The 17267-nt window shown below is 40.7% G+C and overlaps 1 protein-coding gene and 1 long non-coding RNA gene across 6 annotated transcripts in view; one reads left to right on the top strand and one right to left on the bottom strand.

The window, feature by feature from the left end:
• The window catches only part of DCLK2 (doublecortin like kinase 2), a 71794-nt gene extending 56877 nt beyond the window's left edge, over positions 1–14917 (bottom strand). For 4 of the 5 annotated variants that reach the window (XR_001554836.2, XR_001554837.2, XM_015861113.2 and 1 more), the window contains exon 1: positions 14087–14501. Coding sequence is in view for 3 of the 5 variants with exons in the window: in XM_015861113.2 (XP_015716599.1) it covers positions 14087–14501 (415 nt within the window). In the remaining 2 variants the exon portion in view is untranslated. Of the gene's footprint in view, positions 1–14086 lie in introns of all 5 variants that reach the window. The other variant, XM_015861111.2, reaches the window with a different exon arrangement.
• Positions 115–1868, top strand: LOC107313149. The gene is made up of 2 exons (XR_001554838.1): positions 115–446; positions 1375–1868. It is a non-coding gene; the product is annotated as an uncharacterized LOC107313149 (long non-coding RNA).
• Positions 14918–17267: the final 2350 nt, after the last annotated feature.

Below are 17267 nucleotides of genomic sequence, written 5' to 3'. Positions count from 1 at the left end.
AAGTTGGTAAACTAGCCAAAATCTATCGAAGCAGTACCCTCAGAGTGGTTTCAGTAGGTTTCAAAAGACCTCTGTTTAAGCAATGCAATACAATGACGGATAACAAGGATGTTGAGTGTCTTAAGATCCCTGACCTGACCATCAGAAGGTATACATGGACTTCACACCAAGGATATGCTGTTGAAATGTAGTCAACTCTTTGTGGATTCAGTGGAGGCTGTTGGTCTAAAAACAAGACTGAGACTATAGGAATAATAAAAGGACAACTACATCAAAGTACTTGAAACCAGCCATGATGCAGTTCTAAGGAGTCTTAGTTTTCTTGTGCATGTTGGATGTTTCTGTAAACAGCAACATGAACTTGAAGAATCACAGAATTATAGGGGTTGGAAGAGACCTCTGGAGATCATCTGGTCCAAACTCTCTAGTAAAGGAGGCTCTCTATGGTAGGTTACACAGGTAAGTGGGGTTTAAGTATCTCCAGAGAAGACTCCACAGCCTCTCTGGACAACCTATTCCAGTTCTGTCACTCTCAAAACGAAGTGATTTTTTTTCTTATGTTCATATTGAAATTCCTATGTTCCAGTTTGTGCCCATTGCACCATTGGAAAGAGCCTGGCCCCATCCACTTGCTCCCACTTATTAGATATTTATATTTCCTTATATTCATAGATGAAAATATGCACAAAACAGCAACTGATATAAAGATCTCTTCTTCCAAAAAATAAACAGAGGAAAATGAGCTGTTTTCAGCCCACAAGCTTCTGGAATGGAATACCCATGTAGCTGCATGCACACTTGTGGTAGGTAAACACACACACACACACAAAAAATGAACAAACAAAACCAATCTACAGATGCACAGCTTAGGAAGAACTGGGGTGGCTAAGAAGTTTGCATTGCCACAGAACCATATGCTAAGTTGCAACAAGGCTCGAGAAATTTGATTTAATCAGACTGGTTTTGAGCAAGATGCTTGATTTGGTGACCTTTAAGAAGTCCCTTCCAAACTGAATTACCCTACAATTCTACATGGGTCAACTGCTTTTTTTTTTGGTAGTCTGAGCCTCCAGAGATATCTCATTAGTGTGTCCTGTTAGCCTGAAATAGCACTACATCCAATAATACTAAATTCTGAAAGACCATGGTTACTTTCTAAACAATTTCTAATGAGATTTCTAATGAGCTCTCTAGTTCTAAACACAGAGCTACCACATACAAGGTATCTCAAAGAAGCTGGTAGTTCTCATTCATGCAAATACTGTTATTAATATCATAAATGCTACGGAGTTGCACAGACAATAGCAGTATGCTCTTGTTTTCATTTAAGTTATAAGTTTTAATTCTTACAGACATCTATTTTTTACTTTACAGGGAGTTAACAGGAACAAACCTCCTCATATTGCTGATGCAGAATCTACATGCAAGATGATAATCGGATATTAGATTCTGATAGTATGTATTGTGTGAGAAAAGAAAACCTCAAATCATTTTGTTATTCTCCTCTCTGCTGTTAGCTTATTGTGTGATACAGAACTCTTGGGATGACATTTTTCCACTATTATATTATATGCTAAACTTTCTATCAGTGCACCTAGGAATTAGCTTTGGGTTGGTTTTTTTTCTGTCTTCCAAATGTGTGTGTGCATACTCACAGGTTTTTAAGACATTTAAGAATGCTAACTATTATTTCCTCTGAAAACAACATACAAACAGAACTTAGTTGTTATACTAGGTCCATAATACCAGGCATTAAACTTTGGACAGTCCCTGACCTTTTGATTTCAAGTTGATTTGTATAAGTCTTTGGTAAAGTTTAATCAACATCAAGTAACAATCTTTATGTATAAATAAACCTGACAACACTCTCTGGACAAGGATAATTTTCTAAGCACACCAAGTGCCCCTAGCATCTCAAAGTTTCTAAATAAGCATCAGTACACAAAGATACCTCCTACCTCAGAGTAATCTCTGAAGTACAGCCTGTGCAACCATATGTAGAAGTTAAGAGTTCTCGCAATAATTACTACAAGATAGCTCAAAACTCAACATCACTGAACATGTTAACAATTATCCTTTCAAGCTAGAAAAGAAGGCACACCCTAAATCATTAACATAAAAAGAAAATACTGCTGCCTCCTCTCCTCAGAAAACAAATAGAAAAGACTGAAATAAACACACAAAAAAAACCTTAACACTCAACAAATAAGCAGTTGTCATTACAATGGGAAAGCAGGAAAAGCCTTTTCCTGTAACACCCTGTCTCAAAATAACACCACATTTTTATCTCTACAGTTACTCTGTACTGAAGGTTTAAAAAAAAAAAAAAAAAAAAAAAAAAAAAAAAAAAACCAAAAAAAAAAAAAAAAAAAAAAAAAGAATGCTTACAAGGTAAGCCTGATTTAAACTTAAGTTAACAAATCTGGAAAAGAAACTGAAGACTTATCAGAAGCAGGATCTGCAAATTGAAATAAATTGTTACGCACAAGGAAGCAGAAGTAGAGAACACAGGTCCCTTTGCTAGATTTACCATAGAGAAGTCTCAATAGCCTATTCTAACTTTCAGATTCCTTAACAGATTATCTTCCTTACACTGTCACAGAACACAACCTATGCTACCTGTGTAGTCATACTGCATCAGAAGAGGGGAATTCATCCTGTTAAAATCCTTCACTCAGTATACACAAAACGGATCTTCATCCACTTATAACAGCAGTGTAAAACCTGGTGGTTCATACCAGTTTACTCCCTAGTGATCTGAACTGGCTTCAATACTCATTTATTAACGATTTCTTATTTTTGGTCCTTACACATTAGTTTTCCTCTTTAGATGAAAAAAATAGGAAGTGCTTTTAACAACAACAACAAAAATTCATCTCTTATGAGAATGAATTTCAAATAACTTGTTTCACCTGCATCCAAACAAGTCTTAATGTGAAGCAAAATTGTTCTAACTTTCCAAAAAGTGTATCTGACAAAACTAATTGCAGGATTTCCTATACATGGCAGATAGAGAAACAAAATAATCACTTGAGAATTGTAGCATGTCACAGATTATTCATTAAGTGTTTTAAACTGCATGCTGCTTTCTCGTTTCAGTCATACAAACTAAAATTGGTAATTAAGGTTTTTACATGAAAAACAAATTTTACTACACCTGCAAGGCATAGTATATGTATACTATGTAGTATATATGGCACAATAACACAAGAGAGAAAAATGCATGCACGGACTTCCTTTGTTCATAATTTGAAAGACAAGACAAAGGATGTTTTTATTTTACTAAAGTTAGTGCTTAAGCTTCTAATATTTCACTGCAGCCAGGACTTCACCCATAGTTTCTAAGTTCTACTGAGACTTTTGCAAACAAATTGCTTGTTACATTCTGCAAAAAGACTGATTTTCTATACATTGGCCATTCTAGGAATTCACTGTCAATGTGATTGGCTTAACAGGGCATCCAATTGATTATACAGCTATATTACATAATTAACAAAGAAAAAAAAAATGGCAGGGGTAAGTTAAATCACAGGTATAAAGTTCACTATAGGCAACTTTCCTAGAAAACGGTATTCTTGGAAGTAAGCCTATAAAAATCACCATTAGTTTTGGAGCACTGTGATATTGTTTGAATTGTTGTTTTAGCCATCCTTCTAAGTAAACAATGCATTAGCACAAATCTATTTGCAAGAATTGTCAAGACATTTGTGAAAATACTACCTCATTTTATTTTGTAGGTAGAGAAATGTAGAACTGTAACGTTGTATATAATATTTGTCTATAGCTTTCACATGTGGACCGATTTTAAATCTTCTTGGGATTAATTCAGATGATATTCACACACACAAAGCCAATTATTTCTTTTAATTGGTGGCTGTTTCTAATTTGTCTGATTGCTGTTGTTTAAATCAGTCAAACCAAGTCCAACATTGTTAACAATGAATCAGATAATTTTATAAATCAAATCACATGTATAGATAAGTTTTGCTATTTTTCTATGTGCCTTTTATGACATTTTCACATGTCTAACCTTAACATATAGCCACAGTGTAGAGGAAATGCTAAGACACAGCTTGAACCAGTGATTGAGCACCTGGTGGGAAGACGGGGCCAACCCAGGAGAGCTCAGGTGCATGTAGAGGTGAGACAGGATCCACCTCTTCCCAGACCTCATTTAAGGGTTGGTAGTGGAGTCAAAGGAGTTTCTCTGGAGGTTCCTGGCTATCTGTGTCCTTCTGTGGGGTAAGCAAATTCTTTCTTTTGTTGCTGTGTCTTCACCTGTTACATTTGAGTGAGTCTTCACTTGCTTGGACTTTGCTATTCTGCTGTTGTTGCTGCACTTTCTATCATGTTACAGTGTTATGGGCTCCTGTATACAATTTTGGTCGCCATTGTTGCAACTGAGTCAACTCAGTACTGGTTAACTGTAGCTGATGTTCTGCATATGTTCTATGGGGGGGGGGGGGGGTGAAAATCTTATAGGCACGAAATGGTAGGTGATGGTAACTGCTTAATCAAATGCCTTCCAGTTCAAAAGTTCATAGACTAGAGGGCGTAATGACCTGCAATTCATATTCACATGTAAATAGGGAAATACTCTACAGATCCTAAACTACTTTTTCATTCTCTCAGAAGTGGGTTTTGTGGTTTAGTTTTGCATTCAAACAACTTTTTGAACCCCTAAGAGAAAATACAAGGAAGTGAAGCAAGCACTACTAAAATATTAGTGTGTAGGAAACACTACGTCATAGCTTGAATCAGTGATGGAGCACCTGGTGGGAAGGCAGGGCCAAGCCAGGGGAGCTCAGCAGCATGCAAAGCACCTGAGCTGCCAGAGAAAGGGTGGATCTTGGCTCCACCCCTTCCCCAACCTCAATTAAGGGTTGGCAGTGGGGATGAAAGTGTCTTGTCTGGAGACCACACTGCCTACCCAAGGACCTCACTGACCTTTCTAAGATAGGCAGATGCTTTCCCTTCTGTTTTGCACCTACTGCTATTACACCCAAACAGGCTATCCCTTGCCTTGCCATCTTGTCACTAGTAGGTTTTAAAAAAGCAAAGATGCAAAACAATTAAACAACTATCTGGTTCCTAGGAAATGTCACTACTACTTGCTAAACACAGTACAATTTATGTTAAGTTTCATAAAGTGCCTTTGGATGGAGGTGGGGCAACTAAAATAATAATTAAAAAGCTACAGTTGCAGGGATTAGAGTACCTCTTGCAAATGTTGCAGAGAAAGCAGCAATTAAACAAGAATGTTGATGCTAAACATGATCAGCAAAACCCCTGATGTTCGACAAATCATAAGATACACTGTCCTTGCTAAAAGGCAAATGAGATAATCATGAAAACACAGCTAAATTTAAAAACAACAACAGCTCTATTCCATACTGCTTCTTTACCAAGTTGTTCTTTCAGAGAAGAGGAAGCAAGCCTCTTTTCCTGGATGCTGGCTGACATCCAAACAAAACTAAAGCTTGGGTACACCCCTGTGTACCTGTTGCCTCCCAAGGCTAATCAGATTTTTTTCCCTTTGTTTCTCTATGTCCCCCTCCTTTGTTTTATGGCCACTGCACTGGGGCTTATCCTTACTTGTGGCAGCCATGGACTTTGCTAGCTTGCTATTACTGCCATGCTTTCCATTGTGTTATAGTGTTACACTCACTAAGAAAATCGTTTTCTGAGACTTCAGTAGGCATTTTGATTGTGCTGTTGCTTTTAAACTAAGTTGTAAATCTACCACATAAAGTTGACATAACTGCAAACGCATGCATAAACAATACTTCATATATTTTCATTATTGACTTAAATACTGTCAGTTTTAAGATTTGAAGGCTCACTTTCCACTTGAAACCATCTTAAAATATTTTGAAGTGAATACATGCTAGTCTTAACCAGTGTGCACTCATAGCAGTTACACTACTGTTAATAGAGTGTCATTGACTTACAACATTAACAAGAGTCAGACAGCTCCCTAGTTTTTCAACCTGACTGTGATGTTACTCACCAATACTACACAGGAATTTGTAGGTAAAGATATGAAATATAGAGTTAATAGTGTTTTTACATCTTTATACTGTTATGTATGTATGTGTGAAAACGAAAAGCAAGAATCACCAGCACAGGTTAAAGCTGGGGCCCTAAACGCAGCCAAACTGTTCAGTGGGAAGCCTAGCCAGCCTGCAGAGCAGTTTTGGCAGAAGTATGAAACTTCCTTATAAGTTGGCATGATAATTTCAACAGAACATATGTGTCATCCATCCAACACTTCACAACGGTACCCAGAGCAATCTAAAAGTGACACTTCTTCAAGGAAGAAATTCTGCTACCACCAGAAATTCTTCAAATGGGCCATATGCTAGCATAAAATGAATAACATCTGTTGACATTTTGAGTCACAATATAATCAACAAATAGAGTAAGTTTACTGATTCTCTATGTCTTATTAAAACCAAAAAAAAAAAAAAAGCCACAAATAGATGATGTGAAATATTGCCTATTACTCAGGAAATGCTACCTGCCTCTTAATAACTTACTTGTTCTGCATTAGTAATCAGGTACTCTGTTCGTGAAGACCCACATGTTGGTAGTGTGTTCAAGCACACTGCAGGATTTCGGTTACTGAGAGCACAGACTGAACTAAATATTCACCACTCTCCCACCATGGTAAAGAGAGAACTGATGAAAAGAGGAAACAAGATCGTATTGATCAATCCGATTGATAAATAGCTGAAGACATTAGTTGTCTAAATACTGTTTAGTCTGCTCAAAAACTCATTTAATGAAAGAGTTCTTTTGCCATCAGTTTATTCAATACTACTATTAATGGGGAAAGTATTTAGCTTCTCTTAAAACAAAACTGCATGAGTGAGGAATTGGAGCATACACAAATTCTCCAAAATTCAGCCATACATCTTTAGATATGCATAGGAAAAGAGATGAAGAAGAAATGAAATACATAACACTCAAAAATCTGAGTCAGGATATTTGAAACTAAAGTGCCTGGACAAGATTTTCTGGTTAGGTTTTGCAAAGTGTTAACAAGCACTGTTATCTTCTGCATGTCACATAGAGCACTGCATTTTAAATGACACAATGTGTAACAGAGAATGATACAGCTGACACAAGCAGTAGCATGTCTACAGGGGAAGAAAAAAACACCAGCACCGCATTGTTCTCCACATTTTTGAAAGCACATTCCACTTTGAAGCAGGTAGGACAAATCAGGGTTCTTGGTATGCTTTGTATGCATTTCATATCCATCTTCTTTTGGTGGAACTCGTTAACTTTAAGAGTGTCAAAAGGCACTTTTTCAGTAGTGAGGCAGTTAAAACAACTAACCTTCCAATGTAAGGACTGTGACAGAGCATCCTCTGTGACAAAGTTGAGTGTATTTACAGCATGTATAAAAAAGTAAAACCAATCCTTTTATGTAAAGTTACATTTTATTTAGATTTTTTTTTTTTGCTTCCTTTCTTTCACAGAACTTCCTTCCTCATACATTTTTTTTTTTTTTACAGTTCTTTCATGTCACCTCCAGTAATCCTGTATGAGTTACCAGCATTTGCTGTATAAAGCGCTTATATTCCCCTTGCAATGTTTAAAACCTGGTGCAATGACAAGAATTATAGCAGACGGCTAACTGCTATAGTTCTCTTTTGACTTTATTTAGCCAGAAGGTACAAGTAATAGCTTCCTACAAGGTATCTTAGAATCACAGAGCTGTTCAAGTTGGAAGGGACCTCTGAACATCTTCTGACCTCAACTGCCAGACCAAGCTTTCTAAAAAGCTTTAGGAAAATAGCTGAGGGATCTTGGTATAAACCCTACGTAGTACTGACTGCTTCCTCTGCAGTAAGTAAATAAGTTGTAGGCAGATTACACTTCTCTTGCGGAAATGAGTTGGCTTACAGTGGTGGGACTAACTTATTTTGCTTGGAAATAACAATTATGTCAGTATTTTGTATCCACAACACACTGCCTCAAGACTGTGGAACTACATAAACTCAAGAATAAATTCTTTTTACTTTTAAAATCCTTTTATTCCTCCATTTTATCATTCTTTGTTACACCTTTTAGAGATTTCCTGCCTCTTTTAAGTGTTATAGCTTTGGACTTTAGCACAGGAAGGTAATTATACCTTTTGGTAACAACAATTAGGCAATTAGTTTGTAACTTGTTTCATCTATTTGCCCTGACAAGAAAATATATTCTTGGTCTAATCAGTTCACTGAGTAGTCACAGAAACTTAAATCGGATTTAGGCTGCTGAACTGTGGAAAGACATTGCTGTCTAAATAAAGAATATGGTTGTAAGGCTGCATCATGTAGATGCTCGTGTACCCAAGAGTCAGGCTAATGAAGAACAAAATAACCAATAATCACCAGATAGATTGAGCTGCGGAAATTGAGATGGTTCAAATAGATTTGGTCGGGCAAAATGAGGGTGAATTATTCAAGCTTGGTGGGTCCGTGAAACCTTGGGCCATGAAGGAAGAGATACAACATATAAAGGGGCTGGAGACCAAGGGGTGGACTTAACTATATGGACACAATTGCACAGGTTATTTATGACTGTGAAATATATGCCAGAATTAAACAAGCCAAGAGGATGAAACCTCTCTGGGAGGAAGGGTGATGGCAAAAGTAGAAATATGGGGAAGTTGGCAGGCTTATATCACCTTGCACCAAACTTACAATGGTACATGTTATGTGCTTACCATGGTGAAGGCAACCACTGGGTGGCTTGACACATACACAGTACCCATACTACCACCTGAAACACCATACTGAGTCTTGAGAAGCAAGTCCTGTGGCAACATGGCACCCCAGAAAGAATTGAGTCTGATAATGGGACTCATTTCAAAAATTCACTTCTGGATACCTCGGCCAGAGAACATGGCATTGAGTGGATTTATCATATCCCCTATCATGCACCAGCTTCTGGAAAAATAAGCAATACAATGGGTTGTTAAAGACCATGATAAAAGCAGTGGGTGGCAGAACATTTAAGCATTGGGATAAGCATTTTGCAGAAGACGCCTGGTTGGTCAGTACTCAAGTATTTATTTATAAACTGAGATGGTCCTATCCAATCCAGCTCCCTATGTACCATACAGAGAGATATGAACCCTGTTGTACATGCAGAGAGCGTGCTAGGAAAAAGCAGTTTGGGTCCTTCTAGCTTCTAGAAAGGGCAAATCTCTCCATGGAACTGTTTTGCCCAGGTACCTGGATCCAATTGGTGGGTAAAATGCAGAAAAATGGGGACGTTCAGTGTGTACTACAAGGGAATTTGATGTTGGAGGAGTGCAGTCAGTAATTCCATGTGTATATATATGTGTATATAAATGCATGTTAATTATTGTTTGTATATGTATTAAGCATGATATAGTGATGTGGAATAAGAGGTAGAATGTCATGGTTTTATGATTTTTTTGTTGTTGTTTGTTATTGATAATCCATATCATAACATAATGTAGTGCACTGCGAGTTAAAGAGTTAACACTCCAGTTCCATGAACTGCCAGTAGTTCTGGGTACCTGGTTATGAGAAAAGAACAACTACATACCCCAGGGGACGTTGCATTTCCATTTTCTGTTCAGAGGGAAAGATAAAATTTCTCAAGTTACAAGACATTCCCTTTTCCCTTTCTGCTCATCTCTGTATATGTGCTCCCTAGCTGTCTCACCTTCAGCATTAGAGTAAGGCCTTTGGTTTTGGACACTGTATCCCATTTTATTTGATTTATCAGCCTCAATTCCAATTATATTGTATTGTTATCTTGCATTCTGATATTATAGTTAGTAAATTAACTTTCCCCTTCAGATTGTTGCTGCTGTTTTGTTTTTTAGGCCCATCTCCCTTCCCTTTCCCCATCTCCCCTTCCTCCATCTCCTGGGATGTGGGTTTGCAGGTACTGACCTGTAAACAGTTGACATCTTTTTACAACTTAGGTTACTATGTGTTACTTCTTATGTAATATGCAATAACAGTCGCAGGCAGAAAGTACTTTGTGCAATGTCTGCTTTTGAAACACACTGATTCTCCACCTCTCCACACATCAAAGCACAGGAGAGAAAAGACAGGGCATAACCAATACTGATGTCAAACAGAAGCTTCAGTGATAAAGAATTGCACGGCACTTTCTACTACCATTGTGTTATGCTTTAGAGAAGTTGCTTTTCTAAAGACAACAAAGGGTTTAGATGAATGTTTAATCAGCTAATTTTGGAAGAGAACAGAAACAAAACTATGATTTCATTATTGTTAATGATAATTTAAAAATTGTACATTGAATCTACTAATCAAAAGTAAAGCAGAGTGGCATCAGGTAGTAAAGGTACATACAAAGCCAAATGAAATTCATAACACTCCCTAATCCATCATCTTCTGGATTTCTATACTCAAACGAGATCAGCAGACACTGAAATCTTTCTCTCCTCTCAGCTTAAGAAAGCATTGAAAGCTGTCAAACTCATGATCCATAATGTTTCCTAATCTACAGGGGCTGGAAATATAAATGAAATTTGCTGAGGATTGGTCCTGCAAAGCATGGGTTTTTTGCTGTTTTTGCCTGTCAGATCCAGTTAAGAAAAGCAATATGCTGAAAATAGAGCTTGTCAGATTTCAATAAAATTGTGCCAAGATCACATTTATTAAGGTGACTCAACCTGTGACCATAATATTTGAATTTGACAGTATGCCTGTGCTTTAGCTGTTTTTCGTTCAAAACAGACAACCAAATACACCCAAATCCTGAAGAACATGCATTGATGACTCAATTCAGCCAATCTGGACTCTTGCAGCACAGAATTTGATGTTGTCAGCTTTTATCCAAAATAGGCACTAACCTGATAAACAGCAATTAGGCCACAAAGAGCTTGCTTTGGGGTAGGTCAGCGTCCAAGAGCTAAATGTACAGGCTGGAGTTAAAGGAAGCTTAACGCACATCTTTCTGACTTGGTAAGGGTGACCATGGCCTCAAGTTCTACTGAACTCAGAGAGCTATCACTATTGAACCTCAACTGCTGCGACTCCATGCAGTATTTCAGTGACACTGATGGTATGCAAACAAGCTAGTCAAATAATTGGGCATTACATTAAGTAGCTATGTTTGAGCTGATGTTCAGCCTGTAGCTGGTATGAACAGTGGCATTTTAATTTTCCAAAGATTAAAAATGTAATACTACCAAACACCATACAAAACTATTTGTGGTATATTGCAATTCAAGATTCAGTGTATTACCAATCTTTGCTTATTCAAAAAGATCAAGCCTGCTCTGCTGGAAAGAGAACCACAAGATGGAAAATAAATAAATAAAATAATCTCCCAAGCCTCTTAAGAACAAAAAACAGCTAGAGAAGAGTTCAGAGAAATTCAAGGAATGATGAATTCACTACTACTTTTCTTTTTTCCCCATCACTGTATGTTGCTCCCTATTTCTGTATTGTAATTAGACTTATACTGGTAAAGATTTTGGCAGGCTTATTGGAGAACTTACTAATCCAATTATGATGTTACAGGGTTTTCTTCTTAAGATTCCTGAGAATTGTGTTGGTCATGGATAGATGACAAAGCAATTGGGAAACTCTTTTCCCTTTCATTTTACAGAGCAAGCAAGGAAGTGGCATTTTCATTGTGATACTTGCTTTGCTTTATTCTTCCAGTGAAGTGCAATGACAAAGGTCATGCTTTCAATGAGTATTTGAAGAGACAGGAAGTCAGTTTTTGCTTTCAGTTATTAACTTAAATGTAGTTATGAGACAATAAGCTGCATTTACATGATTATACAGCAAGGTTTTTGTTGTTGTTCTTTATGTTTTTTAAGCACAGATGCTTAAGATTCATTCTTTCTCCAACTTTTAAAAAGTCACTCAAACTTACCATTAATTTATCCAGGATTTCATTTCATTTATCTGCTTTCCCACCATCCACATCCACACTCCAGCTTCTCTTTTTTCCTTTTTTTTTTTTTTTTTTTTTAAGCTATTTCAAAATTAACCACTAGGATCCACCCCTTCCCACACATCATTAAAGGGTTGGCAGAGGTGACAAGAATATTTTGCTGGAGATCCCTGTGTACCAGAGGCCTTCCAAGGGCAAACAGTTTTATTTTTTTCTTCTTTCTTCCCCCCACCCCCATTTCTGTTGTCTACAGCTGCTGCACGTGGGCTTACCCCCTCACTTGATGTAGTCTAGGACTTTGCTACTCTACTATTGCTGTGCTTTCCATCACATTATAATAGTGTTTAAATTTAGCATTTGTAACACTGTAAGACATCTCAAGAGATCATGAGGAAGTTTGTCTTAACTGGAATGTGCATGTATTTACAGATTCTGCAGGTGTGTGCACTCTGCAATCAAAGCAACAAGAGGCATTGGCCTTGTGTTGCTGCAGGGGAGATGTAGGTAGAATATTAGGAAAAACTTTCTCAGAAAGAGTGGTGAGGTATAGGAACAGACTACACAGGGATGTGGTGGAGTCACCCTCTCTGGTGATGTTCAACAGATGTGAAGGTGTGGCATTTAAGGGCATGGTTTAGTGGACAGGGTGGGTGATGAGTTGACAATTGGACCTCTTTGAAACCTTGAAACCTCGATTGAAACCTCTTAGAGGTTTCTTCAAACATTTGATTCTATCAAAACCTTCATAGCAGTGGGGGATCCCCTTTGAGGGAAGTTGCTGAATCAAATGTGTGAGAATTCCCTCTTAGTATACTGCAGAAATAAAAATCCTTCCCCCATCCTTGCTCCACCGAAGAAGTCAGAGCAAGTCCAGAGCGTAGCACACAGCACCAGCCAATGGTCTCTATCAAAGAATTCTTCAACATAAATTCAGTTACCATTCATATATTAAATTCATACCTATGTTTCACTTACTACTCCACATGAATCCTCTATGCACACTTGAGTATTCTACCACAGAAATTATTTCATCACCTGAACCTCACCAACAACAGTTAGCAGCTGGGAGGACAAGTCTGTAAGGGGCGGGGGGGGGGGGGGGGGGGGGGGGGGGGGGGGGGGGGGGAGGGGGTCAAATGATCCTGACCTTTGTGGCCTGCCTCAGGGCAAACAGAAAAAGTTGGTACAAGTAACACCCAGCTGAGGCTTAAGCTGAGTAATTTGATTGGTCCTGCAAAGATGAAACAGGCCCATGCAATCTGGTGCCATTAAACCATATTTGGAAAGCTGGAGCCTCCCAGCTGACACCACAGGTGAGTTCAAACTCTGTAATGATTGTATGGAAGCGTATCTGTATGTCTAACTTGAGATGCCTTTTCATGTATCCAGAGTTGGGCTTATGATAAAATACACCTGACAATAGTTTACACTTTCAAACTCTAAAAGATGCTGTACTCTAAAATGTAAGCCACAGAACAAGCTTACCTGACAGTAAGTTAAGCTGTAGAAGGCACTTATGGGCTTATCTCTTCCCTGTCCTAGCAGTAATCATTCCATAAAAACAAGAGGTGTATATTTCATTCAGTAGAAGTACTTCTGGACCCTTCCAATTTGGGGTACTGTATGATTGTGAGAAGTAGTGAAGCCCTGCTCTACTCAGATTCTCAAGGTCTATGCAACCACTGCAGCAACTCCCACTATCAAAGGTTACTAAGAGACGATTCTGAATAGCATTCAATTCCTTAAATGCTTTGGGATTTAGGTAGCTATCTTCCTTTAAGAGCATGGACACCAGCTGTATTTGAACGTGGGGCTTTACACTGGTTTGTTTTAGTAAGTGGGAAGCTATAAACATCCCTTTTCACAGCACCCAGGAAAGCTCAATCTGCTGTGAGGCACCAGTGACAGCATAGTAACAGTTAGGGAACTAAATTAAAACATTTCCCTTTCCTACAAACGGTTTTGACTGCAGGGCAGCCGAGAACTTCCTTGAGGTTCTTAAAGATGAGAAGCACCTTTTGCTTACCCACTGTTACTGCCAGCCCACCTCTGATGGGACGAGTGGACATGTCCTGCTGCCAAAGCAAGGCCTTAGCAGCAGATGCTGCAGCCCACTCGCCCTTGTGGTCTCCCTCAGCTTCTTGGTGTGCCAGCAGACCCCCCCACATCTCCTCACCTTCCAGCAGCTCGTCCAGGCTGGAGAGCTTCTTGCTGCCGTCGATGGTGTAGATGGTGCGAACGCCCTGGGGCAGGTTCACGTTATCCGACAGGGAGCGGGTGAGCTCTGCGAGGAGAGCGTCAAAGGAGCGAAAGCGGTCGCTGGAGATGGCATACACCAAGCCCTTGAAGTACTTGTCCCCATTGCGGTAGAATCGGGCTTTGCGCGCTTTCTTCTCCGAGCTGAGCGCCTGCAGAGTCCGCGTGCGGTAGAGGCTGCAGTGGGCGCTGTGCGCGGGGCTGGGGATCAGCCCGTTGCCCCGCGGCCCCGCGCCGCCGCCCGAGCCCGATCCTCCGCGCCGCGGCCCGGCGCGCTGCTGCCTCTTGTCCCGCTCGTCGAAGTGCTCCAGCTCGATGCTCCGGCTGCTCGCCATGGGGACCGCTGCCCTCCCTGGGGCTACACGAGCCTAATTCAGCATCGCACCCGGCCGCTCGCTCCGGGAGGGCTGCGCCCGCTCGCCCCGCGATGGCACCCGCCGGCTCCGCCGCTGCCCGCCGTTGCACACAAAAGCATCCCTCGCTGCTCGGCGGCTCGCGGCTAACGGCGGCGCCGGGGAGCCCCGCGGCCGCACCTCCGCGCCGTTCCCCCGCAGCTCGCACAATGCGGAGGATGCCGCACGCCGCTCCCTCCTCGGCCCGTTCCCAGCCGCGGAGAAGGGGGTGGGGACGGAGCGTCTATTCGGCTGCCGGTCAGCGCGGGGAGCGGCGCGGCTTCTCGGCTCCTCCGCGGGCGAGCAAGGGCGCCTCCGGCTCGCGCCTCGGAGAGACAACAACCGGCGGCGGCCCGGCGGGAGGAGCGAGCTGCGGGGCGGCGGCTGCAGGGCCCTAGCGCCGGGCGTGCGCCACTGCTGAGAGTGTGGGGGCGGGCGCCGGTGGCTGCGGGTCCGCAGTGGCTGCAGGAACGGGTGTGGAGGGGGGATCAGGAGGTGAAACCGAGGAGAGTGGTTCTTCTAGGAAGCGGAGTGGTCGCAGGGAGGTTGGTTGCCCCTTGGGCGCAGCTGTGCCCCCCGGGCTCTAGCTGGCTCCGTGCCTCAGGTGCAGCAGTGATGCCGTTGCCCAGCCCTAGCCTTGCTGTGACACTCCGTTATTCGGCAGAAACCCTCAGGCTGTCTTCGGGGATTCTTTCTATAGGAGTCTCTCCAAAAGGTTCCTCAGGACATAAATCTACCCCCTCCCCTCCCAGATAAATAAATAAATAAATCATCCTTTTTCCATTTGTGGACCACATATTTGTAGGGTTTGGAAGGAACCTAAAGCAGGATCCCTACAGTAGATTACATAGGATACCACCCCAACATCACTCACTTACCCAGCAGGTTTCCCACTCTCAGAGGAACCACATCAGCAGTAGCCCGGCTCTCGCCACCCTCACCTCCTACACTGGCTGTAACCCACACGCTCTCCAAGTGACCTTTATATATTGCCTAGGTTGCTCAAGGTTTCTGCAGGCAGACATGGCCTGCATTTGCACTGAAGCAGACTCAGCTTCACCTTTTATAAACATTTTCAAGCAACACAGAATATCCTTTCTTAACATAATATTTAAAAAACAAACAAACAGCATTTGCACCTGGTCATGAGTTTTCATGTCTTTTTTTTTTTTTTCCAGATGTTTATCTTGCTTTGAGAAATTCCAGTTTTTGGAGATCATTAGAGATGATCACCATTTCCACTCTTCTGTCCAAGGCACATATAAACCTTTGTATGTTCTTTTCACCACTGCTTACTCATTACATGTCAGAGGGAGGCAATTGGTTTGATTCTCTGACGCACATGGAGATGCTCTATGCAAAAATTAATTTGGGAACCAGGAGACATAAAAGATAGATTTATGAAAGTCCTTTCCATGCTTAGGACAGAATTGCATTTAGTAGGATGACATTCATTGACAGGACAAGGGGAAATAGCCAGAAACTGGAGCATAGAAAGTTCCGCTCGAATGTGCACAAGAACTTCTTTACACTGAGGGTAACAGAGCACTGGAATAGGCTGCCCAGGGAGGTGGTGGAGTCTCCTTCTCTGAAGATATTCAAGACCCAACTGGACACCTACCTGCGTGACCTGGTGTAGGAAACCTCCTTTGGCAGGGGGGTTGGACTCCATGATCTCTGGAGGGCCCTTCCAACCCCTACAATTCTGTAATTCTGTAGATGTTAAAAAATGATACTTGGTTTATGTGTAGAGGGAAACGTTAGAGGTTATGTCAACAAAACAAATGAGTTTTGTTACAGGGCACAAATGCACAACTTAGAGTAGAAATACAAGTCTTGCCTAGAAGCCATAAAACAGTCAGACCCTCCTTTCTAGACTGCTTCTGATGTGTGGCTTCTAGACCTCTTAATAAAAACCCACCTTTGTAACTTAACTTTGCTCCAAAATAGACCGGTGACCACTGTGAGGCTCCAGCTTTCCAAATGTAGTTTAATGGCACCAGATTGCATGGGCATGTTTCATCTTTGCAGAACCAATCAAATTACTCAGCTTAAGCCTCAGCTGGGTGATATTTGTGCCAATATTTTTATTTTTATTCTTTTTTTCAGGGTGCCCTGAGGCAGGTCACAAAGGTCAGGATCATTTGACCTTCCCCCATTACAGACTTTTGTCCTCCCAGCTGCTAACTATTGTTGGTGTGTTGGTGAGGTTCAGGTGATGAAATAATTTCTGTGGTAGAGTGCTTGAGTGTGCATAGAGGAATCATGTGGAGTAGTAAATGAAATGTAGGTATGAATTTAATATATGAATGGTGACTGAATTTATGTTAAAGAATTCTTTGATCAGGATAGACACCATATAAGGTTTCATGTTGTTTTGTTGGCTGGTGCTGTGTGTTACATGCTGGACTTGCTCTGATTTCTTCTCTCTGTAGATGGGGGAAAGAGTTTTTAATTCTTTAGTAAAGTAAAGCTAAAAGGTTGGTTGGCTTCTAGCCTGTAAGTCTCAGCTACTCTTACATAAAAAAGCTCTACAGAGAGGTTGCAATTATATATTAGTATACATTAGTATACATTAGTATAACTACTAATAAAATTCTTGGTTATGCCTGAAGTGTATTCCTCCACTTTTTTTCTTCCATTTTGGTTCTCTGCAGATATTATTTGGATTTTTTAATAAGTTCTATCATTTCCATGTATGAATAGAAG

The sequence above is a fragment of the Coturnix japonica genome, chromosome 4 (assembly GCF_001577835.2).
Source record: "Coturnix japonica isolate 7356 chromosome 4, Coturnix japonica 2.1, whole genome shotgun sequence".
NCBI classification, from domain to species: domain Eukaryota; kingdom Metazoa; phylum Chordata; class Aves; order Galliformes; family Phasianidae; genus Coturnix; species Coturnix japonica.
This window is presented reverse-complemented; position numbering and strand designations above follow the sequence as displayed.